Source organism: Ricinus communis, chromosome 5 (genome assembly GCF_019578655.1).
Source record: "Ricinus communis isolate WT05 ecotype wild-type chromosome 5, ASM1957865v1, whole genome shotgun sequence".
NCBI classification, from domain to species: domain Eukaryota; kingdom Viridiplantae; phylum Streptophyta; class Magnoliopsida; order Malpighiales; family Euphorbiaceae; genus Ricinus; species Ricinus communis.
The window spans coordinates 30,278,592-30,302,145 of NC_063260.1; the positions used below are offsets into that span (position 1 = coordinate 30,278,592).

Here is a 23,554-nt window from a genome sequence, read left to right on the forward strand (position 1 = left end):
AGAAAGAAACAGAAAAAGAAAAACCAGTCTGGTGTAGACCTGTTCATGTGCCTGGGTACCCGCTCGGTCCGCCCAGGCCCTCACTATTCGGGCCGGATTTGGATAATAATTTTTGTGTATAAATCCGGTCCGGCCCGAACCCATAAAAGCCCGAATTTTTCGGGCCAGACTTGGAATTTTCATAAAAATCCAAGCCCGGTCCGGACCGACCCGATGTTTAGTTTAATTAGAAAAAAAAATGTCATATCTAGCATTTGAACTTGTGACCTTCAACTTATAATTAAGTACCACTTAGCTATCTATTATTTTTGTTTATAATTTTATTGTTATTAATAATATATTTAAATAAAACTAAACTCAAGCCCGACCCGAACCCGCCCAGACCCGATTTTTTAAAAAAATTCGGACTCGAGCTCGGGCTGAGAGATATTAAAAAATTCGGAGGCTTGGACGGGTTCAGGTTTGTTCAAAATAAAGTCAACCCCGGTCAGGCCCGGCCCATGAGCAGGTCTAGTCTGGTGCATGTATTTGCAGCATTTAGGCATTATTAAACTCTTTAAATTCTTGGGTTTATTTTATTACATTTACTAATTTTATTAAATTATTATATTTTTATTTTAAAAAGTATAAAAACTAATAAATTTAATAAAAGATTCTACAAATATATATAAAAATTCTTAATTCAATAAAAATAAAATTAAAAAACTTAATAAAATATAATATCATTTAAAAAATTTGATAAAATAAGATTTAAAAATTTAGAAGTTTAATAGTGAAATAGGCTAGGCCCATAGAATAGGGAGAAATTAACTAGCTCAGCCCCATTTTTTGTTTTTCTCAGACAATGAGAAAGTGAGAAGTCTAGAAGGAAAGTTGGGGAAAAGTAACAACTATACTCGGGTTTTGGTTTTATTGAAAAATATAAATTAAATTTGTCTTAAATTTTTGTGCTTTTTTTTACGAAGTGTTTAATCTTTTTCCCCGCTGATTTAATTTATGTATGGTTTAGTTCATAAAAATATTACGATGAAAATGGGATTGGAAAATAGTGATTTATAGTTCATCAAAAATCAATTTAAAATCGAAATAAGATTATCCAATTAAAATTATAATTTATCTTTTTTTGCTTAAAAAAAAATAATAAATTTATTTTTATAGGAATCAAGCTAAATTAATTATAAATAGTCAAATAAATGAAAGGCTAAAAATATTTATGCTTTTGATTTATATCAGTTAGTCTATTTAACACTTTAAGTTTTAATTTAATTTAATAAATATTTAAATTTTATTTTTTAATATTTAATCACTTTTAGCTTTCAATTCAATTTAATATACATATGAATTATATTTTTTAAAAAATATTTAAATATTTTCATACAATACATGTAATATTGTGAATAAAGACACTATTAAAAAATATTAAAACAGTACAATAAAATAAATTCAAGTGGCTATAAAATTATATAATAAAAAGTGACTAAACATCAAAATTCAAGAAGATAAATATACATTTTGGCTCAAGTGAAATAACTTCTTATTTTTATAAATATTATTTTTCTATATTTAATATATTGCTAATTTTAATTAAAATTCTAAATAATTTTTTTTGAAGTAACACTGTTAGATGGCAACCGTAGGTTATTTGGGTATTCAATTTAACTTAATCATAATAATAATGACATATTTAGATAATAATAAATAAATTTAAAATATGTATTTCAAATTTAATTCTATTATTCGTGTATCAAATTTAAATTTAAATTTGTATGTATCTGCTATCTGAATTCGATTATATTAAATTAAATTATATTATTATTATTTTAAATATTATATTAGATTTTTTAAACTGTACTAATATACTAAATACTTAAATTTTATTAGGTTATATGTTATATTTTTTTGTTTGTATTAATCTTTATAAATATATTTTAAAATTTAATTATTGTAAACGAGTGCGATAAACGAATACACATTTAATTTGGTATCCGCTATTTATCTAAATTTTTATTTAATTTAAATAATTTTAATTGAATTTGAATATTTATATTTAAGTTTGGATAGACTTAAAAAATAAAAAAAATTAAATAAATTCAAATATATATATTATATATAATATTTTTAATTAAATTAAATTCAAATATCTTTAAATAGACTGATATTCTAATTATTGATATTCCTAATCCATATTAGAAGAATAAAAGAAAGACCATAATATTAATACCATAACTATATTCTACCCGTCTCATACGACGATAATACATTAATATCTATTGGTTAAACATGCTTGACAAAATTACTTTTTACAAATAACGAGAAAAGACTTTTTAAACACGTTAAAAATAGTAAAATTATAAATAAATAAAAATATAATCGAATATTAAAATCTTAATTCTATATATTTTTAATAAAACTATAAATAAATAAAAATATAATCGGATATTGAAATCTTAATTCTATTTATTTTACTATTTTAATGTTAATAATCATACATTTTCTTTGGGAAGAGTTAATAATCAACACCTAAGAAGAATTTTGAAAGAAATTCTAATTTCGAAGATTTATTTTCTAAAAGGAAAAAAGAAGATTTATTGAAAATAAAATTTATGACGCTGTAACCAAAAAATCACAGTTGAATATTATGTAATTACAAAATTTTGGCGCCGTTTTGATTTTCTTTTTTTGTGGTTATATCAAGGCAGAGTGAGCAGCGAGTAATAGAATCGGAGTCGAAGCAGTGAGCAAGCGGAAATAAAAAAATGGACTGTGTGGAATCATCGAGTCGGCGTCGAGCAACTGCGAGTCAACACGAGCAATGGATAGTTCAAGACCAAGTGTTTCAGATCTACGATATCTTCGCTAATATTCCTCACAAGGCCCAAACCCTAATGTAATAATCAATAATTTTTATTTATTTTGATGTTTATTTAGATGAAATTTAATTCAATTCGATTTTTGTTATAGGTTAGAGCTTCAACGTGATAAGCACATGGAATACCTAACAAGAGGACTGAAACAACTAAGTTCTTCTTTCTGTGTATTGGATGCTAAGTGTGTCTCTCTATTCACTTTTTTGTTTTGTTTTAATTTTGTTTCTAAAAGCAATTTATCTTATTTTAATTGAGAATATGTGTTTTAATAAAATATGTGTTTTAATTGTTTATTATCTGTAGAAAATGAATTGTTGGATCCGGTTTTTTCATTTTTTTGGCCTGTCTGCTGAAATCGAGTGGTTACAGATCATGATTGTATAAGCATAGCACAGGTTATGATGCAATTAATACATAAAACTTACAGAAGATATTTCTCATATTCTGTGTATAATTTTATGCTAGCTAGTTGAATTTAGGAAGGTTTATTTCGAGAAAAATGCTGTTTTGAGACATTATGAGTTCTTTACCTTTTTTCTTTTCACATGTAAATAACCAAAAATTATTCATGTGCCAAAATTGAGTTTTATTTTCAATTCTTGGTGCAGTCGGCCTTGGCTTTGCTACTGGATCCTGCACTCAATTGCTTTATTGGGTGAGTCTATCGATTATGAACTGGAAAACAATGCCATTGACTTTCTTAATCGTTGCCAGGTATGGAATTTGAATTGACTTTTTTTGAATTTACTCTACTGAGTACTATCATCAAATTCTCAAATTTGGCTGTTTAAATATTTGGTAACACATAATTATTTATCTGCACTAAAATATTTTGCATGCATAGCATCTTTCCAGTGCAATTGTTTCAATGTGTATATAAGAGTACTTTTAGACAGTTGCATTTCTATATGGATTAAAAGCATTTAAAGACTATTGAGAATCACTACTTGCATATTTGAACTTAAAAGTTACTTTTATGGGGCTGAACATATCTATTTCAGTTGTATAAATGGTATTGTCTAATTAAAGCCTCTTTCTCTTTTTGGGACTTCATTTACTGCACAGAGTATTGAGGATTAATTTACTGTGATTTTGTGGTTTGTTGTGTGCAGGATCCAAATGGCGGATTTGGTGGTGGACCTGGACAGGCAAGTGTTTAATGTTTGGCAAGATGACTCACATCTTGTTATATTTTTTGATATTTCCGTTATTTTGTTATAGTTTTCTGTGCAATAAGCTTACCAAAGCTTGAGCCATGAGATCTGCTCTTTCCTCTGCTCTCACCTGCTTCTGCCTTCTAAACTTTGAAAAATAGTATAACAGATCTAGCAACCTCTCTGTACTCTGGTACATAGTTATGTCCCCTGTGACTTCCATTATTTACTTTATCTGCACTTGTTTCCTGAGAAATATAGACAAACTGTAGACATGCCAGGTTGTTTGGCACTATCTTAGACACTTTTAATGTCTTGATGAATGTTGGCTATCTTTCTTTTAGCAGTCTTCTTAATTTGATATCAATTTACTAGCGATTATTCCTTGTATCAGGAATTCTTGTACAGATCTGAAGGATTTCTAGATATCCTGTCAACATTAACTTCTGTTTTTTTTTTTTCTGTTTCAGTTGCCTCATCTTGCAACAACCTATGCTGCTGTTAATTCTCTTGTTACTTTGGGTGGACCTAGAGCATTATCATCTATTAATAGGTGGTCAGTTTTTTATGCTTCCAAGGAATTTCTTCAATTTATGCATTAATGTAATTTATGCCTTTCAAAATTGATTTTACTGTTTATTTCAGAGGTAAATTGTACACATTTTTGCGGCGAATGAAAGATCCAAGCGGGCCATTCCGGTATGACTCCATCCTTCTGCAGTTTCAACAAGAAATTGCCTTTGAACATATACAATATGTATATATGCGTGCATACTGCTGATTTTTAAGGGCAGGGAACTTCATATGTTAAAATGTCACCATTATATATTTTTGTTCTTCTCGATGTTCCACATTGCACTTTTGTGTTGATCTGAATTGTTATTCACAGATCTCACAAGTTGCTCTGATCTCCATGTGACTTTAGCTTTTTTTGATTTCCATATAATATGCTTGTCATAAGAATTGTGATTATATGGTTATGTCTAGTTCTGAATCTTCCTTGTCCTTTTCCTACAGGATGCATGATGCCGGAGAAATTGATGTCCGCGCTTGTTATACAGCCATTTCAGTATGTCATTTGTTTCTAGTTTTTTTCTAAGAATGTTATGCACATGTGATAAATTGCTTCTCATACGAATAGTGCTCCTCAGATGCGTTGATAGTTTTACTTGTAACAGAGTCTGCTGTAGCCTGAAGGTAGTGAAGTTTGACAGAGTTAAAAGTACACAGTTTAACATCTATGGTAGTATTTACTTCATGTAATTACTTGAAAAAGGTCGCCTATCATGCTTTCTGTTCATCTCCAACGTGTGAACATTCTGATTCTCGTATGTTCTTCTAAAGTTATACCAATCTTCTAAAGCTTGTAACTGATTGACTTCTTGCTCCTTTTTGATGCTGCAAAATCATTTTGAGTATCCTGCTTGAGACAGGATTTTGGGAGTAATTTTACCAATTAGTCGGTTATCATGTCTGTTATACTTGCATAAGTTGGCGAGTGGCAATGGAGTGTATTTGCACAGTAGCTGGAATCGACATTACAGCATATATACATTTATGAACTTTTAGTGGTTCCGCTCATAAGCTCTCTCATTGCATCTCTCTTTCTCTCAAATTTCAGATTTATTATATTTTACCTTTTGTACTGTTGCTTAACTTTCAATATGCTATTCTGCTTCAACCAGGTTGCAAATATTCTCAACATTTTGGACGATGAGCTGGTTAGGGATGTTGGTAATTACATATTAAGGTTATTGTTTTTTCTTTAAAATTTTTTACCTTTATCTGTGGAAGTATACCTGTTTATTTCTCTTCCATTAGTGGTCCACTTTTTGATGCATGCAGTGAACCATGCTCATGTCATATGTTTGCATGGCGTACTTGTTTGTGTTGTCATACTATCTGAAATGCATTTTCAAAGTTGATTGTGGAACCTTTATCAAGAATTTATGGAAACATTTAAACCTAACAGCCAATGTGTCTCATTTGCAGTAAATTTGTTTTTGCTTATAGAGTCTGTTTGCACATATTGCCTTTATGTTTTCTCAAAACTGCCTTGATTGTGTCTATAGAATCTGAAAGTGCATGACTGTTTACTTTTTGTTTTTTCTCATGATACCTCTTGCCCTCTGTTTCCCTTTGTGAGGATACTTCCCATTTGGTCATGAATTTGTTTTCAGTCGTGAGCCTCTCTGTTTTGGGTTTTGGATTCTTCTGCCGTATTCCTTACAAAATTGTTAGCTTTTATTTCTTAAAGGGAGCAGAGGCTACTGAGTGGGAGTACCATTTTAAGGATTTACTCTTGATTTTTTAGCTTGGCCCTGCAGTGGCAAAATTAATTGAAGGTTTATCTTGGGTTAAAATGCTTATGGGCCAATTTTCAGTCAGCTTGTCATCCACCTGGGTGGCAATTGGGGAAGGGTGGAACTTGGGACAAGTGCTGTTGGCTTCATATCTCTGAGATTTGAATTGATGAGTTTTTCTGTAATGTCATTCCGCAAGACCGCCTGCAGCTCTTGGCTATGATTGTTGGTTCTAGCATGACGTGCTCATGAAGTGTAGACTAGTGATGTCTAACATTATTATTTTGGTTGAACTGTTGAAAGATCAGTCTACACAAAGGGATATTGTAGATGTAAAACTATATAAAAAAAGGGAACTGCTGAAGTACTGTTTCAGAGGAACATGGCCATTGACAAATACTACACGAGGAATATCTGTTGCCATAGCTCTTGTTGCACGATCTGCAAATACGAAATCTTGTGATGCAAGGCTTCTACTTTCTATATAAAAGGAAGAGATGGGTGGAATTCTTATTTTATATTTTTTCCATTACCAAGTGACAATATCATGTACCAATGAGGATTCCTGCAACTTGGATATGCATGGCTTTAAAGTTAGTCTGTATTCTGATCAGTTACCGTGTTTTATATATTTTCCTATTGTTAAGATGTTACATTTGCTTTGTTATGTGTTGCCTGATATGTAGGCAACTAAAAGTCTTTATGTCTGACACCCATTGCAGCTGTCAAACTTATGAAGGAGGCATTGCAGGAGAGCCTGGTTCTGAAGCTCATGGTGGGTATGTTTCTGCATGCTTGTCACCCTTCCTCTCTTCCTCTTCCTTGAGTGGTTATCTCCTTTAAGAGAGACGCATGTCCATGTGTACTTTAATGAATCTGGCTTTGTCTTTTCCTGAGGGAACTCCCTTAACATATTTGATTATTTGGTCATCAGATATACCTTTTGTGGATTGGCTACTATGATTCTGATCAATGAGGTCAATCGTTTGGACCTCTCCAGTTTAATTGTAAGAAATTTCATTGATAGTTCATAGCAGTTAATTGTTTGGTTCCATTACTGTTCTCTTTCTTTAATTTGTTGGAATAACCTTAGATCCAGTTATTGATTTGTGATGTTTTCATAAGTTTCTCATAAGAGAATTTTGATTGTTGAATATTGTATTAGAATTGGGTGGTATTTCGACAAGGAGTGGAATGTGGATTTCAGGGGAGAACAAACAAGTTGGTTGATGGTTGTTACTCCTTCTGGCAGGTGATATTTATAGCTTATTTATAATAACTATTGTTGCTTCTGATTTACTATTTGTACTAACAAAGGAATTGATCAGGGAGGCGTGTTTGCACTATTACAAAGATTGCGATCAATTGGTGGTGAACATGCAGCATTTTCTGATGCCGAAGCAGGACATTGTGCTACAGAGAGCAGTTCTGAAGACGAAGGTACAGATGGAGATTCAACGGACGTGGATGAACCTGGCCATTTTAAGCAGGGAGGTAAGTTCATTTTAAAACAGTTAGGGTGTTATTCGCATTTTATTCTACTATGGAAGTTTGCTTTTGATCATTTTGCAAATTTTGTAGACTTTCTAATGTACATCAGAGCGGCTTTCTCATTTTGTCACTTTACATATCTGTGGTGCCTTCTCCATAGGTCATGGAGTAACTGTACCTCTTTTTCATAGTTCGGCCTTGCAGCAGTACATTATTCTATGCTCACAGGTATAACTTTGAAAGTTACTTCTATCCAATGATAATCAAATAAGAAAAAAGAAAGAGAAATTAAAGCACATAATATGGTATTAATGGTTGTTATATCCTTGACCACCTGTTTTTCTGATTGTGGCTTTAGGACAAGTGTGTAGCCTTAGTTTGGTTTACCAGTAAAAATGAATTCTAATGAGCAGAGAGCAAAAAAGCTATGCTACTTGAAGAGTAAAAGTGTTCTTATTAGACTTGTTTGCTTGTTATTTAGAAAATTTGCACAGCATTTAAATTATATTCCTGCATAATGTATGCAGGAACAGGAGGGTGGATTTAGAGACAAACCTGGGAAGGCTAGGGATTATTATCACACGTGTTATTGTCTAAGTGGGCTCTCAGTATGTCAATATAGCTGGTCTAAGGACGAGAATTCTCCGCCTCTGCCAAGAGCTGTGCTGGGTCCATACTCCAATCTTTTGGAACCCATCCATCCTCTATACAATGTGGTCTCAAAGCAATATGATGGAGCTCATGAGTTCTTTTCCAGCCAAAGCTCAAGTTATTAGAGTTAGTTTAAGGTGATGTGATGCAACTTGAGCCTAATCTACTGAAAGTTTTATCTATCACATACCAGTATTGTATGTACAATGGATGGTTAAATGTTGACCATTTTTATGGATTTATCTGGCTATGTTGTGGAAATGGATGAGAAGTATGTGAGAATGAATGGTTTAAATGCGTATCTTAACTCTTGACTTCAGTGTCAATTTGCCTCCTGACCAAAAGTTCAATCGCCCTGAATTAACTTTCTTAGTCAAATTACTCCACATATTCGTTATATTATTAAAAGTAATTTAAATATTATTTTGATTTTTCTATAAAGTTTCTTTTTCTTTCTCTTTTAATTATAATATTTGATAATTTTTTCACATAAGCATGTAAAATCATCATAATAATCTTTCATCTCCCTCATTCTTGGATTATTCATTTAATTGCAATTCAAGAAATAAAGTTTAGAAAACAAATGGTTAAAATTTTGTACTAAATGTCATTTTTTTAATTAAAATTCATATGAACGTGTTTTGAAAAAACGCATTATTTACAATTTTGCAACATAGATTTAAAAGTAAAATAGAAAAATAATTCAAAATATAATCTTAAAGTAAAATAAGAAAAGAGTTCAAACAAAAACTAGCAGTTCTTAAGTGAGTGTGATATTTTTCATTCATTTTATGAAAATACAGAAAAGCTTTTAGTCCTTTCTCAGAAACACCAAATATTTTCTTCTACTACTTCTTCATCATATTACGTACCACGTCATTAAGGGGGTAATTGGATAACTCGAGCCACTACTATAAAAAGAAAAAGCCGAAATTGCATAAACACGCAAATATTTAAACTTTAACGTGATTAGGCCTTTTAGGTCTGACTATCTGAAAATATCAAAGTCTCCAAACTTTTGTGAGAGAATGGCTTCTATTTTACTATTTAAACATCTCAAGTCCCTGAACCTTTTTTATCATTGAAAATAAAGATAAAAACGAAGCTTTTTAACAACTTTAGAAGTTTAAGGTTTATTTATTTAAAAAGAAAAAATTGAGTTAACTTTAGCCAATATTCTGATCAACACAAGAATTTGACAGGGTATAATTCTATGCCACTGACAGAATTCTACTATTCAAGGTCAAGTTTCAAGGGTTGGCCAGTAGAACAGAGCACTGATAGTTTCCATTAACAACGCACCGCCCTTTACCTTCATCCTTCAAACTTTCATCTCTTCGCCAAATCTCCCTCTCTCACTGAAGTCAGTTTAAACCATTGAAACCCAAATCGGAAAAACAGCAATGAATAACCAAGAAAATGAGCAGCAAGAGCAACAGCCACACATACACAGTAATGAAAGTGACCTTACACAGCAACAATGCATTCAAGAACAAGAACCACAACAAAAACAACCAGAAGAAAACCAACAAGAAAAAGAAAAACAAGAACTACACGATCACACCATCTCAAATCCAACACTCACCATGACCTCTTCATCCCCACCGCTAAAACCACCTCCTGAACCACCTTTACAGCAACAGCAACAACCATTTGATTCTCCACCACTAGACTCCACCTATTCCTCCTCTCACACCTCTTATGGCTATGTCTTTTCTCCACCAGAAGCACTCAACTACCAAGAAACAACAACTTACCAATCCTCATCTCCACCAGAAGAACTCAACTACCAAGAAACAACAACTTACCAATCCACATCTCAACCAGATCAAGTCTCTCATTCCTATGTATACTCACCATCATCACCTGATATCAAACCGGCGGCTAAGCCCCCATCCCCACCACCAGCACCAGCAGCTGCTGTTCCTGTTTCCAAGATTGGGTCTAAAACCGAAGATCAAGAAGATCCGCTTAAGAAGAAAAGACCATTTCTTGGGAGAAAGAAAGAGATTTTAAAGAGAAGAGCTTTACTTGGTTGTAGAGTTTTTGGGTTTTTATTTTGCTTAGCTTCTTTCTCTATTATGGCTGCTGACAAGAACCAAGGTTGGGCAATTGACTCTTTCTATCGCTATAGAGAGTTCAGGTTTGTTTCAAGTCTTGATGTTTTATAGACCTAACAAAATGATGCTTTAGTGTTTTACCATTTTTGGTGTTAGATATCATTTAATTTGTAATATCAGCATTAGATTTGATTTATTTTTGCACTTCTTGGTTACAGGTACTGTATGTCAGTTACTATTATTGCTTTTGTGTACTCTGGGCTGCAAGCATATAGTCTTGCCTACTCTTTGGTCACCGGAAGATTTGACAAAGCAAACCTCCGGTGTTTACTGGATTTCTCTCTGGATCAGGCAAGTTCCCCACCCCCCTGGTGTCACTATTTTACTAATTGCTGCTCTACCTAACCTTAAGGCCCCACGTTACGTCGCACTAAATTTGGAGCAATTTTAGGGACCACAAAGGGGGCCATGGACGGTGGATGAATCTCTATTATTGGATCATGTCATCCTTGCTAATCCATATAGGTTTTTGCGTGGGTCATTGCGCCCACATTTGAGTTGCTTAAGTTAGAATCTGTTGGGACCTTCTGTTGTATGGTTCCTGGAGATTCTTGGACTCTTTTATTTTTTGTACCTATCTATCTTTCTTTTTCCTACGCTGCTTCTTTTTACTTTCTGAGTCTCTACTTTAGGTGGCCAAGTATTGAAGTTTGCGGTGATAAGATGGCTAAATGTGCAAGCAATTTGGATGTGACTAAAGTAAAGTGAGGAATAAAGCTATCTTTCACTGATTCACTAAAATGCGAACATAGAAGATATAACAAAGTGGCTTGAATACAAAGAGAGAAAACATTCTTATTGATCCATTTTCTAGCACTTGTGTGATTAGTTAAGTAGTAAAACCAGTGGGGAGTAGGACCACTCTTTGCAAATTTATGTGGCGTGTCCCTAATCTTGCTATTTAACATTTTTCTGTATCTTCAAATAGGCATAGTTGTTCCATACATTTCCTGTCTGCAAATGGAGTGGATTTTCCTGATTCTGACCTTGTTATGGAATTATTTCCAATTGTATTTCTTATGATGAAATTTTGGTGCCTCTCTTTTGTAGCATATATGTGAATTTTAGAACTTCTGTTTCAAGAAAGAAAGTGTGCTGAAAGGAGAGTTTGCTAAAGAGATAAGACAGGCAAAGAGCCTGCTGATTGAAATTCCTCATGTTTTCATTTTTGATAGAAATTCTTCAAAGAGAAGATTCTTGCCTCTAAACATTTATACTAATTGCTACACTCTTCTGTTGGATAAGTTCTTTCTGTTTAAACATTCCATGACTCAGTTCCTTACCCATTGACACCTTAAGAAGAACAGATCTTGGAGTATGTGTTTGGATGTAGTAGAGTCACACTGTCAAGCATAGTTTGCCATCCCTGGCAGGCTATGACGGGCATACAGGCAACACAACACTCCATTTGCCGTGTCCTGAAGCCCATTGGTAGCTTTAACGCTGAGACTATTCCTATCCCTGATTATATAAATAAAAGAACTAAATGATTGTGCAAAGGTGGATGAGCATGAATCTCTGTAGTTTAATGTCTAATATGCAATGAGCATTACATCTCTAGATTCTCTTCCCTGTCGTTCCTCAAATAGCTTGCAGAGTTGAATCCTTCACTCTTAACTTTTGAAGCTCTGCAATCGAAGAAGAGAGGGAGAGACAAAAAGGGCCAGAATGCATGTTTTGCACTTTCATTACTTTATTTCCAATCTCATAATGCTGATTAATCGATGCGGAACTCTGGGCTGCTTATTTGACATTGCAGATATTGACATATCTTCTCTTATCGGCTTCTTCATCGGCTGCTTTCCGAGTTGAGGACTGGGAATCCAATTGGGGTAAAGACAAGTTCCCGTCAATGGCAAGATCATCTGTGGTATTGTCCTTTCTAGCATTTGTGGCCTTTGCATTATGCTCTCTTCTATCTGGTCAAATCCAATTCACCCCAAAATCTACTTAGTTTATCATGTCAACTTGGAACACATACAGTAATTTATGATAGATAGGGGAAAGTTGTCTTAGCGCATTGGAATCATTCTAAAGTATGTACAGAAAAACTTGTATTTCCCTTACACCATGGATGCTACAATACCTTGCATGGTTGCAATTTTAAAGATTTTTAGCATTGATTGTTGCTCCTTGTGATAAGATGGAACCGTGGTTGGGTGCGGGATTTGGACCGAGTGAATGATCAAATGCTTGGAGAACTATAATTTTGTTCGAGCAATTCTCTGTTAATCAGTTTGCGGGTTCAACTTTCTGTTTATTAGTGTTTCATTGTATATTAACATATTCTTTTTGGATGAGGGTGGGGGAACAAAAGGCTATTAGTTGTAATTTGTTACGCAAGAAGAAGCCAATAGCTGTTGCTAATAGTTGTTGATTTCATAAGCTTCATATTGTAGCTTCGGCTGATGCCATTTTCTTGAAGTTTTGGGCTATATTTTCCTGTCAAAATTAGTTAATGGCATGCAATCTAATATATAGATGTAGTATGAGAAAACAATGAAGTAAATATGATAAGCAAGACATTCCAATTTATTGGCTAATAAAAGATGACTTCTCTACATAATGTTAGTTGAGACATTCATTTTCTATACCTTTGCTCTTAATTTTAGAGCAAAAACTGGCTGTAGCATAATGGTAGTAACAACAAATCATCTACCTAATGATCTTTTGACATACTTGTGCAAATTAGTAGCATTCCTTAACCATCTATAACCAGCATCTCTGTGCAATGGCAGCTAGAAATTTGAGACAATTTTTTTGGCTCTTAATTGTGTAGTTGGAAAGGAGCCAAGTAACTCCTTAACACAGAGTTTTAGTAAAATGGATTGAGCCTGTATATTTTTTCTCTTTCCACATTAGTGAATCAAGATCGACCTCATTTTTCAACGGTCTAAATCTGAGCTGGTGAGATTTTGCTTGTTCAAGTTTTTGAGCTACCACGTTCCGAATTCAAGTTCATTTGACATCATGTGATTCTGCTCAGAAATGGGATTTACAGTTTATCGAAGCAAGCGTGAATGGTGGATGGCAACTTTGCTCTAATTCAGCTACTAACACAATGCAGTTTGGACCCATTACTGAATCTTATCATTGGTTATGGGATTAAACAACTGCTAATACTAGCAAATAATTATTAAGGGAGGATGTAAACAAAGTTTAGACGAATGTATGTTGAGAAGTTATCAGTTTTTACTTGTTGCCATCACAAATTATCCCAATTACAGAATGGCTAGAAGGTAGAACCTTCAAACTGGTTCTTAATTGCATTTGCTACAGATCAAAGTCATTCATTAAACCAAAAATTGTTCACCATGACCATAGAGCTAAATATTGTCTTTATATATAGATACAGAAGTTCCAAAATTGATCCAAAAAAGAAACTTACAACCACCTCAGGCCTCATCTCATATATATATATATATATAGCTAGTTATTGCAACAATTCTCTTCACTTAAAGCAAGAGTAGAAAAGACTCCTGAGCGCCCCAGAAAGAGCCTCGATTTAGCCACCGTAACGGAAATGGTTTCAAGTGCTCCCGTTGCTTCTAAAATGCTGTCAGTGTCTTGAAATTTGATACTGAAGTTTCAGTCCCTGAAGTGAAATAGGATCAGGTGCTGATCAAGGTTGTTGCTGCTGCCCTTAATCCAGTTGATGCTTGGAATGCTAAAAGACACTGAAACTCCTCTACCTGCAAGAAATCTTTACGCAGTTTCTGTTGCATTAAAAGAATGTTCACCGATGAGTTTGAGCTTAATTATTAGTATCGGAGACTCTCGGATTGTAACTGTACGAGTTTGAGCCCCATTTGGAGCCAAATAAGAAAAAAAAAAAAACAAAAAGAAGGGAAGATTCTAGAATCTGTATTTACTACTTTTTGCTTTTCTGCAGACTGTCGCAGGGTATGATGTTGCTGGATTGGTAATGAAAGTGGGCAATCAAATGAAGGAGGAGATGAAGTATATGAAAATATTGATGAGAATGCTATGGAACCAAAGCAAAAATAGCTCTTTAGCTGAGTACATTGCTGCTGAAGAGAAGGAGCTATTGGCTCTTAAGCCCAAGAATCTGAATTTTGATGAAGCTGTTAGCCTGCCCTTAGCCATTGAGACTGCCTATTAAGGCCTTGAAAAAGCTGGATCCTACACTGGCAAATCACTTCTTGTTTTAGGAGGTGCTGGTGGAGTCGGCAGCCTTGTAATTCAGGTATGCATGTTCTAGCTATTCTTCCAAAACATGATCAATAGATTCTAATAAACTTTTAGTTCTTAATCCCATTGATTTTTTTTTTTCTTTCCCATTTTGGTTTGAGACAGCTAGCAAAGAATGTTTTTGGTGCATCCAAATTTGCTGCCACCTCTACCACAGGAAAGCTGGAGTAGTTGAAGAGCTTTGGGAGCAGATTTGGCTATTGATTATACCCATGAATACTTTGAGTCCTGGAAGAGAAGTTTGATGTAGTATTTGATACAGTTGGTATGGTTCTAAGTTCCATTACTGGTTTTGGTAACACATTACAAGTTACATATATTAATTTTCGTGAGAAATTATTATGAACATAGATGTGTGAAAATATATTCATACGCTAAATTTAAATATTATTTATTTATATAGTTTTTATGATGGGATTATAGTACAACATCTAAAAGGACCAATACAAGTGCAAAAATTTAAAACAGGGGAGTATGAAAGGGCAGTAAAAGATGGTGGAAGTACAGTGGCAATAACAGGAGCAATAATTCCTACAGCATTCATCTTTGGAGTTACTTCTGATGGCTCAGTTCTGCAAAAACTCAATCCTTAATTGGAAAGTGGGAAGATTAAGGAAGTGATTGATCCTAAAGGTCCATTCCCATTTCCAAAAATAGGGGAGGCTTTCTCCCATATTGAATCTAACAGAGCTACTGTAATAGTAGCTAGTTGTCATGCATCCCATCCCATGAAGAAGGGAAACTTTATCAATAAGTAAATAAATTGGAGCAAAATGTCTGCTTTTTTGTATCTCTTATATAAAGTTTATGAATTATGACTTTGTGGTAAAGATTGCATTCAGTAATTCGTTAAGGATGAAATGACGGCGTTTTTGCTTTTCATTCCTTTTTTTCTCTTTTCAATTGAAATTAAAAGCGGTAGACTACACCAAGATTAAAAAACAAAAAATCTTCAAAAAATATTACTTTCTTAAAAAGACCTTTAAAATATTAAATAGAACTAGTTGTCTGTCTATAAATTAAGCCAACTGCAATCACTATTTTAATTTTAAATATTTTTTATTTTTTAAATGCATATAATCTAGTTATAATATTAGAATTCGTTTATATATTTAAAAAGAATATTAACTTCATTTAACTTTTAAAAATTTGATGACACATAAATTTTTTGTTATGATTTATATAATTATTTTTAATACATAAAATTTAAGGTTATATAATCTTATAGTTATTATTTTTTTAATAAATTATATTTCTAACTAAAGTAATTACTATAATTCTAAAAATAACATTTTAAGTATGTTTTAAATATTATAATAATTAAAAAATAAAATTTTTAGCTAGACAATAATTTAATTAAAAAAATAATATTATATTATATCAACTAATAAGATAATTTTCTAATTATATAATATGTCTAAATTCTAAAAATAATAATATCAACTATACTTATAATATTAATTTAAAATTAATGGTTAAGGATCAATTAATAAATATTTTTAGATTAATCTTACTACTATAGCAATAATAAGATTTAAAATATTAGAATTTTTTAAAAAATAAATCTAGAAATATGTAATTTATTATCTTTTAAGAATATTTTAAATAATTATAAAATACTAAAATTTTGTTAAGTTTTATATATAAATTTAATTTTTGTATTATTATTATTATAATTAAAATAATAATAATAGTAAGATAACACGTAATAAAATAATTATTTCTTAAAAAAATTTTAAACTTGAAAATGATATTACTAAAACAAAGTGATATAACTAACAAAATAAAAGGGCCCCTGATTTTATTAGGAACTAATATAAGTTTCTTTTACTATTTAGGAAAAAACATTTAATAGCTAATAAAAAATTATTAGAAAAGGTTCTTGGAGTTTAACATGTAAAATGGAAATTTTAGGGTTAGAATTTTGACGCAATTTACTTTAAACTGAACAGGCAAATTACTTATTTTTTAATCAATTAAACTGAATAGGCAATTTATCAATTAAACTGAATAGACATTTTAATTTTTTTAAATTAATTAAACTGAATAGGCAATTTACTCTTCTTTTTATCAATTAAACTGAATAGGCAATTTACTTAGGTTATAAAAAAGAAACGGCGCCGCGTATGGTTGCTAGGGCTTATTAGGGTTTCTAGAAGTCTCAGTAATGGCCTATATAAGAGGAATATTGTTACCGATACTGCATCACATCGAAGAGCTTCTTAGCAATTGAATCTGTAGTGATAGCGTCAGAATCGGCTTACTGTGATGCGTTCTTTACATGAGTTTCTCTTTGGTGAAATGGTATTTTGTTTCCATTTTATCTTTTTAATTTTCAAGCTGTTGAGTTGATGTCTGTTTATTATTTTGATCTGACGGGGATTTCACCGAGAAATCCACTTGAGGAGCAAACGATAATTTTCATGTTTGTAAGATCCTAGAGCAAAACGTCAGATATTAAATCTCTAGCGGCGTTGAGGCTTTTCTGTCTCCGCTGTTTGGGGAAGGTCTCATATTCCATTGCCTTGTGTAGCGGCGTCGCCGCCATTACAATTTGGGACTGGCCATGAGACATATATTAGCATTTTTTCAAACAAAAACTGTTTTAAGAAAAACAAATTGTTGCAAAAGGAATCCTGCCGATGAGGAAATCATTTACCAAGTTAACCATCTTTCGGGACTGAATGGCTTCTAAAAAAAGCCTTGCTGTTATTCTGCAATTCTGAGGCACACTTCTTGTTCTATAAATTTCTTTTTGTTTTTCCTTTTTAAAACTTTTATCTTCTGAATTTGTTCTTCATTAATGTTTCGACTTCCGTGTTTCTTTTCCTTTGCATATAAATTTGTTTTTCGATGGCTTGTTTTGTATTAATTCTTGGCAATACTCTTAAAATCAAGAGCAACAATATGCAGCATTGCATCTGCATCTGCATCTGTAACGGTGTTGAACAAATGAATACAGTTGATACTGAGGTCCCTACTGAGAATTCGCTTCTTTTTCGGACAAAATGTTCTTGAGTTTGATACTCGTGTGCAACTCGATCAATGATATGAATGCCCATATGGTTGGTTTTGCCCAGATGATGTTTGATGGAATGCTTGATAGAGAATGATTTTCTAGACATTGTATATGTATAAGATCGGAGGATGCTATAGACGTCTTTTAACCGTGTGCACGAAGGGAATGTTTTTAGTACCTGATATAGGCATGCCTGTGAGTACTCTTTCTCCTACTAAAGCTTTGAAATGGTAAATTCAAATTCCTATTAATGGAGGTGCATTGTTGGACATGTCCCGAGAAAAATTTTAACTAGATGCCTTCAAAAAGTGCATGTAAGCTATGATTGTTTGCTAATGCAAACTTTGGTGACCTTGAAGTAGCTAAATAATTGTTTGAGAGTAGTCCCACTCTTTTGAGAATGCAAATCTGAAAAGCTAAACCAGACAAGGTCATAAAAGTTGTATAGAGGGGGTATGTAATGCCTGAACTAGTTTTAGAAATTAAAAAATATGCTCCAATTCTTCACTAAAGAGATGAGCCAGTCAGGCTCATTTGTTTCCTGATTCCTGTTTTAAACATTTTGCATTCTATAAAAGAAACTTTAGAAGGACAAGTAACGTTTGAATCAAGGACAACGGTAATCTCCAATGTGATCTTACAGTAATGAGGTCAGAAATATCCAGTGGCCAGCGGTAATCTTGGTTGTTTGTTTTCTATTTCAATCTTCAATTCGAAGCAGTCAAAAACAAATAGAAGTTCCTCTAATTTCTCTCATTGTATCCGTATTCTAGTGCTGAACTTGAGCTTAAAGCTGTTGGAACTGGCCGTCTGAATTCTTGCTTACCCAAAGCCACATTGCTACATGATGCGGCCTTTAAGCCTCCGTTATTTACTGACGGCCCTGATACATGCCTTTAAGCCTCCGTTCTTTTTGATATTGAATCTCATTACCCTCCTGATCTCATTGCTCTCCTGATCTCATCGCTATTATTTCTGCCAAGTTTAAGAGTTTTATTGAGGCTAAGAGTTGCAATGGAATTCCTTCTGGTGGCGGCAATGTGCATGTTGACAGGTTACTGGGCTGTCTCAGTCTTCTGAATGGTTGGGCAAAAAATCAACACAGATGGTGCAATGTAAGGTAATGTTAGAGCTGGGGCAGGTGGTCTTATTCGAACCTGTAGTGGCGTATGGTACTCGGGTTTTGCTGCCAATCTGAGTATTTGTAGTGTTTTTACTGCGGAATGCTGGGGAGTGCTTTATGGCTTATGTCTTGCTTGGCAACGAGGTTTTAGATGTGTGATTCTTGTGTGGGATATGTGCTTGATTAACATGCTGAAGAAGAAAGTTGTCCCTCCTATGCGGTTTTGGGGTATATTCCTGGACATTTTAAAAATGCTTGAGCTGCAATGGGAAGTCCGTATTAACCATGTACGGGGAAGCGAATCATTCTGCTGATTGGATGGCAAACCTGAGTTTTGATTTATCTCCAGGTTGCCATCTTGTTGATCATCCTCCGTCCGGGTTGCAAGATTTGTTATTTCGTGAATGAATTTTTCCATTATTGTTCACTAATAATAGTAGAATTGTTGGCACAGAGTCAAAAAAAAAAAAGATTATGTTCAATATAGTGATGAAAAAAAATCCAAAAATCTAATTAATTCAAAGAAGTTCTTATCTTATTCTTATAAGATTGATAGTAGAATCGAAAAATGTTTAGTAAAATTTTTAGTACAAACAAAATAGCCAGCAATACCCTGGGAAGTATAGTATCAAGAACCCTTTTCTTTCGCGTACTTCTGTTGGGAGCAAATTTGATAAATTATATCAGCAAAAAAAGAGAATAAAATATTTTGCGTTTTTTGTTGATCAGGCTGTCGGCATTTGCTTTCCTCGTGTAATATGAATGTTTCTTAGGCTTGTTGCCTCCTTGATTCAAAAAATTGATTAGAAGTTATTGCAGCAGCAGTTTACAAAGATGGTTGGTTGGCGCCACAAAGAAAGACATGAGCAGCAGCAGCAGCAAGTGATCCTTGTTTTATTTAATATTTTTCAGTAATACTGAATCAAATAGTAATAAAATTGGTTGTGCACAAAATTAGGCTTTTGCTTCAGTAACCGGAGATTCAAAAGTAAACATTTCAATCAGCTAAAAGGGAAAGAAGGTGGAACTGGAGTATGAAATGAAAGAGTCTCTGACAAGTGTGCCTTCATCTTATAACTATCTGACTCTCAAGCTCTGCTTCTTATTTACTATAATCTTTTTGTAATTTACTCGATCAAATAGATCTGTTCATTGCTGCGATCCGTGTGACATGATTGAAACCCATCTTGCTTGTAGTTGGTAGCTCCATTGGAGGTTTTAAACTGCAATGAACAGTTCCTAGCTGAAACGGGCCATGATCTTCTAACCTGGTAGCTCTGGTCATAAACCAACAATGTACTAGTCAATCTTCTGTTTAAGGTAACTCATTGTTGCACAATTAGTTAGATTTGTTGTCTAATTAAACTTATGCATGTTTGCGTCTTTACCCAGGGAGAATGGATACTTCAGAGTCATTTTTTCATTACGGACGCGTACCTGATATGACATATGTCGACCTGTGTAAGAATATTTTTGTTATTCTTACTTTCATTGACAAGTTATGCAAAAAGAATCCTGACATTGAGGAAATCGTTCACCAAATTAACCATATGGGGGACTGTTATTTTGCAATTCTGAGGCTACTTTTTGTTATATACATCTTTTTTTTAAAAAACAAAAAATTTCCTTCTGAAGTTAATCTTTTTTTGTGTTTCAACTTCTGTGTTTGAGAACCGTTGTTGCCTGATGGGAACTTCCCCCATATTGGTATCAATGGTACCTTCGATCAACTTAAACCGTTGGCTAAAACTCATCTACGTATTATTGTAACATCTGCTGGTGTACCTCATAGTTGGGTAGATTTCAGCTGCGATTCCTCTTGTCGACTCTGAACTCTTGGGTGAAGCTGAAGCTCTTGTTCAAATATCCCCAGCTCTTTCTTTGAAGCAGAAAGGCAAAGAGCTTCCTCTCTGTCTATATCGCTGAGTAAAGTACAGTGCTGTGGTAACTGCTACTGTTGATCAGAGCATGCGGGTTGTTTCCCTTGCACACCAGCTTGATCTCTGCCTTACGGACCAACACCATTCAAAGGTGGGTGGCCGCCCCGTGGGCTACCTTTTCTCGACTTTCAATACGACAATTCCTCTATAGCTAGAATCTATACTTAAGAATAGAGCTACTTAGTACTGCGCTTTTCTTCTCTGTTGCATATCAGTTTGATTTTCGATGGCTTATTTTGTTTTTTTCCGGGGCAATACTTTTGAAATCAAGGGCAACTCAACCTCAATCAACTATAATTTGTTAACATTGTTGAACTGCAAGTCAAACTCATCCAACTATTATTTGTAACATTGTTGAACAAATCAATACAATTGATACTGAGGTTCCTAAAGCTTTTTAGGGTAATTTTAATTTTCGAAAGAAAAGAAGAGTAGTCCCCTTCTGAGATTTTGAATAATTGCCTCTTTTTGTGACACTGTTCTTGAATTTGACACTCGTGCAACTTGATCAATGACATGTATGCTCAGATGGTTTTGAATTGATAATATTAAGATGGTGTTTGATGAAATGCCTGATAGAGATTGATTTTCTGGAATGTGATGATTTCTGGATATTCTATATGTAGGTCGGAGGAGCCTATACACGTCTTTTTCCCGTATTCACGAAGGGAATGTTTTAATACCTGATATAGTCACGGTTGTGAGTACTTTTACGGCTAGTACAGCTTTGAAAATCCAAACTGTGGGGAGCTAGAAGAAGCTAGATAGTTGTTTGAGAAGAGTCCAGTTTGGATTGACGTTATTTGATGAGGTAGCCGCACTCTTCGGGGAATGCAAATCTGAAAAACTAAACCAGATAAGTTTACAAGAAACTGGATTGAGAGGGTATACAATGCCTGAATTTAATCAATTTAAAAATGAAATAATACTTGAAAATTTAAAAATTCTCTAAAGAGTTGGTCCTGGTTAGTCAGCATCAACTGTGGCTGCCGTTTCTCAGGTCTATGCCAACTTAATTTAGCAAGGAAGGCCATTTTCATACCAGGAGCTCGATATTCTGTGTGCTAGGTTTCAAGGAAATAAACAACTTCATGGAGCTAGATATTCTGTAAAAGCTAATTGTTTTGTCTGGAGGAATATTAAGGAGGGAAAAGTGATAGTGCAGCAAGGGAAGATCATTGAGGTGAGAAATGGAAGAGCAACTCAGTTTTGGATGGACACTTGGCTAATCGATGGCCCTATTTTATCTGAATGTTCGGCTATAGTTCCATTTGGATTTTGGGACAAGGATGGGACTCGAATAAATTGAACAATTGGCTACCTGATTTGGTGAGCCAAAAGCCGGCTGCTTTTATTGTTTGTGAAGATGATCAATCGTACGATGTGGAACTCTGGAAGCCCTCAGTCTGGACAATCTTGTGTGGACAGCACCGGTTTCCCAGAGAATTTGGGTTTTCTTATGGCAAGTTGCTTACGGCAAAATTATGGAGAATGAAGAGAGAGCTAAGAGAGGTTTTTCTTCCACTCCCTTTAGTCTTTCCTCCCAGGTAAATTTGAATTGCCTGCACATATTCCGAGAGACTGTCCTTATGCCTTGCAGGTCTGTTCATTCCTAGGCGCAAGCTTATTAGAGAATTGTCTAAGAATATGCGTGCCCGGCTTGTGGATAATTTGTCTAATAGGTTTCAGGAGAGCTATGATGGAGTTCGGTGTACTCTCTTTGGAGCAGTGCTCAGGTGGTTATGGAGGTGGAGAAATGGAAGGGTGCTCGATAATACAGATTTGGAGGTACATCGAAACAAATAAAATAAGCTTGGGCCATCTGCTGGAATTCTTGTGTCACTAAATTAGTTGGCTGGTCTCTACCTTCTTACTCCTGGATTTAAGTTTAATATAGATGATTGTGCGAAAGGGATTCCGGGTAGAGCTGGTGCCGGGGGTTTAATATGTGACAGATATGTTGGCACCTGTACAACTATTGAGGCGGAGCTAGGGGCAGTGATTAAAGGTGTGATAGTCGCTCATAATAAGGGAGTTCAAAGCTCCATGGTTGAAGTTGATTGCCAGGTGGTAGTCTCGTGGTAGTCTATGCATATAGTTCATGATGGGCGATTTCTCAATTTAGTTCAGGTGTCGTTTGTTAACGAAATCCTTTCAGGGAGTGCAAATACTGCATGTGTGTCACGAAGGAAATCCTTGCTAATAAAGCGTTGAGACAGAGCGTGTGGTTCAACTCAGGCATCCTCCAGAATGTTTTAGGTGTTTCTTTGCCAAGGCTTGTAATTGCTTGGTTTGTTGTTTCGGGCATTCCCCTCTTCTGTAAGCCAAAAAAAAAAAGGATGGGTTCCTGGTTCCTATTTTAAACATTTTGCATTTTATCAAGAAATCTTACAAGGACAAGAATGTCTGACTATTATATAAATATTTGTCATCAGAGGCCATGACAATAAACAATTGCCTATAGAATTATTTAAATTATTTTATATATTCATAGATTATATAGGCTCTACCAATTTGTTTTATTCTCCCGTAACATTATTGTTCATTTCAATGTCGTGATATATATTGCTTTTCATTCTTAACTCTTAATTAATGTAAGATATAATACCATCCTATATTATGTGAATTTCAAATTTTATTTATTTATTTTTCTTTTCATGAAAAGGAGAATATA

General features: G+C 34.0%; 2 protein-coding genes, 2 long non-coding RNA genes, 1 other non-coding gene and 1 pseudogene across 7 annotated transcripts; 5 read left to right on the forward strand and 1 right to left on the reverse strand.

Annotated features, from left to right (window-relative positions):
- Window positions 1-2,539: 2,539 nt before the first annotated feature.
- LOC8269307 (protein farnesyltransferase subunit beta) lies at window positions 2,540-8,780 on the forward strand. 2 transcript variants are annotated; one of them, XM_048374223.1, is made up of 14 exons: window positions 2,541-2,887; window positions 2,962-3,048; window positions 3,476-3,581; window positions 3,980-4,015; window positions 4,492-4,574; window positions 4,667-4,720; window positions 5,039-5,090; window positions 5,707-5,771; window positions 7,047-7,103; window positions 7,259-7,331; window positions 7,490-7,576; window positions 7,653-7,818; window positions 7,976-8,043; window positions 8,343-8,780. In XM_048374223.1, exons 1-14 carry the CDS (start codon window positions 2,757-2,759, stop codon window positions 8,589-8,591), a joined length of 1,314 nt encoding a protein of 437 aa, XP_048230180.1. In that variant the 5' UTR covers window positions 2,541-2,756; the 3' UTR covers window positions 8,592-8,780. The 2 variants fall into 2 exon arrangements, with proteins under 2 accessions (XP_048230181.1, XP_048230180.1); XM_048374224.1 differs by lacking the exon at window positions 2,962-3,048 and having other exon boundaries at window positions 2,540-2,887.
- Window positions 8,781-9,577: 797 nt separating this feature from the next.
- On the forward strand, window positions 9,578-13,010 carry LOC8269306 (CASP-like protein 4A1). Its single transcript, XM_002517289.4, has 3 exons — window positions 9,578-10,609; window positions 10,745-10,877; window positions 12,346-13,010. The coding sequence occupies exons 1-3, from the start codon at window positions 9,870-9,872 to the stop codon at window positions 12,538-12,540; spliced, it is 1,068 nt and encodes a 355-aa protein (XP_002517335.1). The 5' UTR covers window positions 9,578-9,869; the 3' UTR covers window positions 12,541-13,010.
- Window positions 13,011-14,109: 1,099 nt separating this feature from the next.
- LOC8269305 lies at window positions 14,110-15,207 on the forward strand (annotated as a pseudogene).
- Window positions 15,208-16,923: 1,716 nt separating this feature from the next.
- On the forward strand, window positions 16,924-23,277 carry LOC125370079. Of its 2 annotated transcripts, XR_007215779.1 has the most exons (3): window positions 16,958-20,260; window positions 21,507-22,392; window positions 22,481-23,277. It is a non-coding gene; the product is annotated as an uncharacterized LOC125370079 (long non-coding RNA). The 2 variants fall into 2 exon arrangements; XR_007215778.1 differs by having other exon boundaries at window positions 16,924-20,260; window positions 21,507-23,277.
- On the forward strand, window positions 17,435-17,529 carry LOC112534593. Its single transcript, XR_003078878.1, has one exon. It is a non-coding gene; the product is annotated as a small nucleolar RNA SNORD96 family (small nucleolar RNA).
- Window positions 21,197-22,330, reverse strand: LOC125370080. Its single transcript, XR_007215780.1, has 2 exons — window positions 22,202-22,330; window positions 21,197-21,719 (listed from the first exon to the last, which is right to left on the reverse strand). It is a non-coding gene; the product is annotated as an uncharacterized LOC125370080 (long non-coding RNA).
- Window positions 23,278-23,554: the final 277 nt, after the last annotated feature.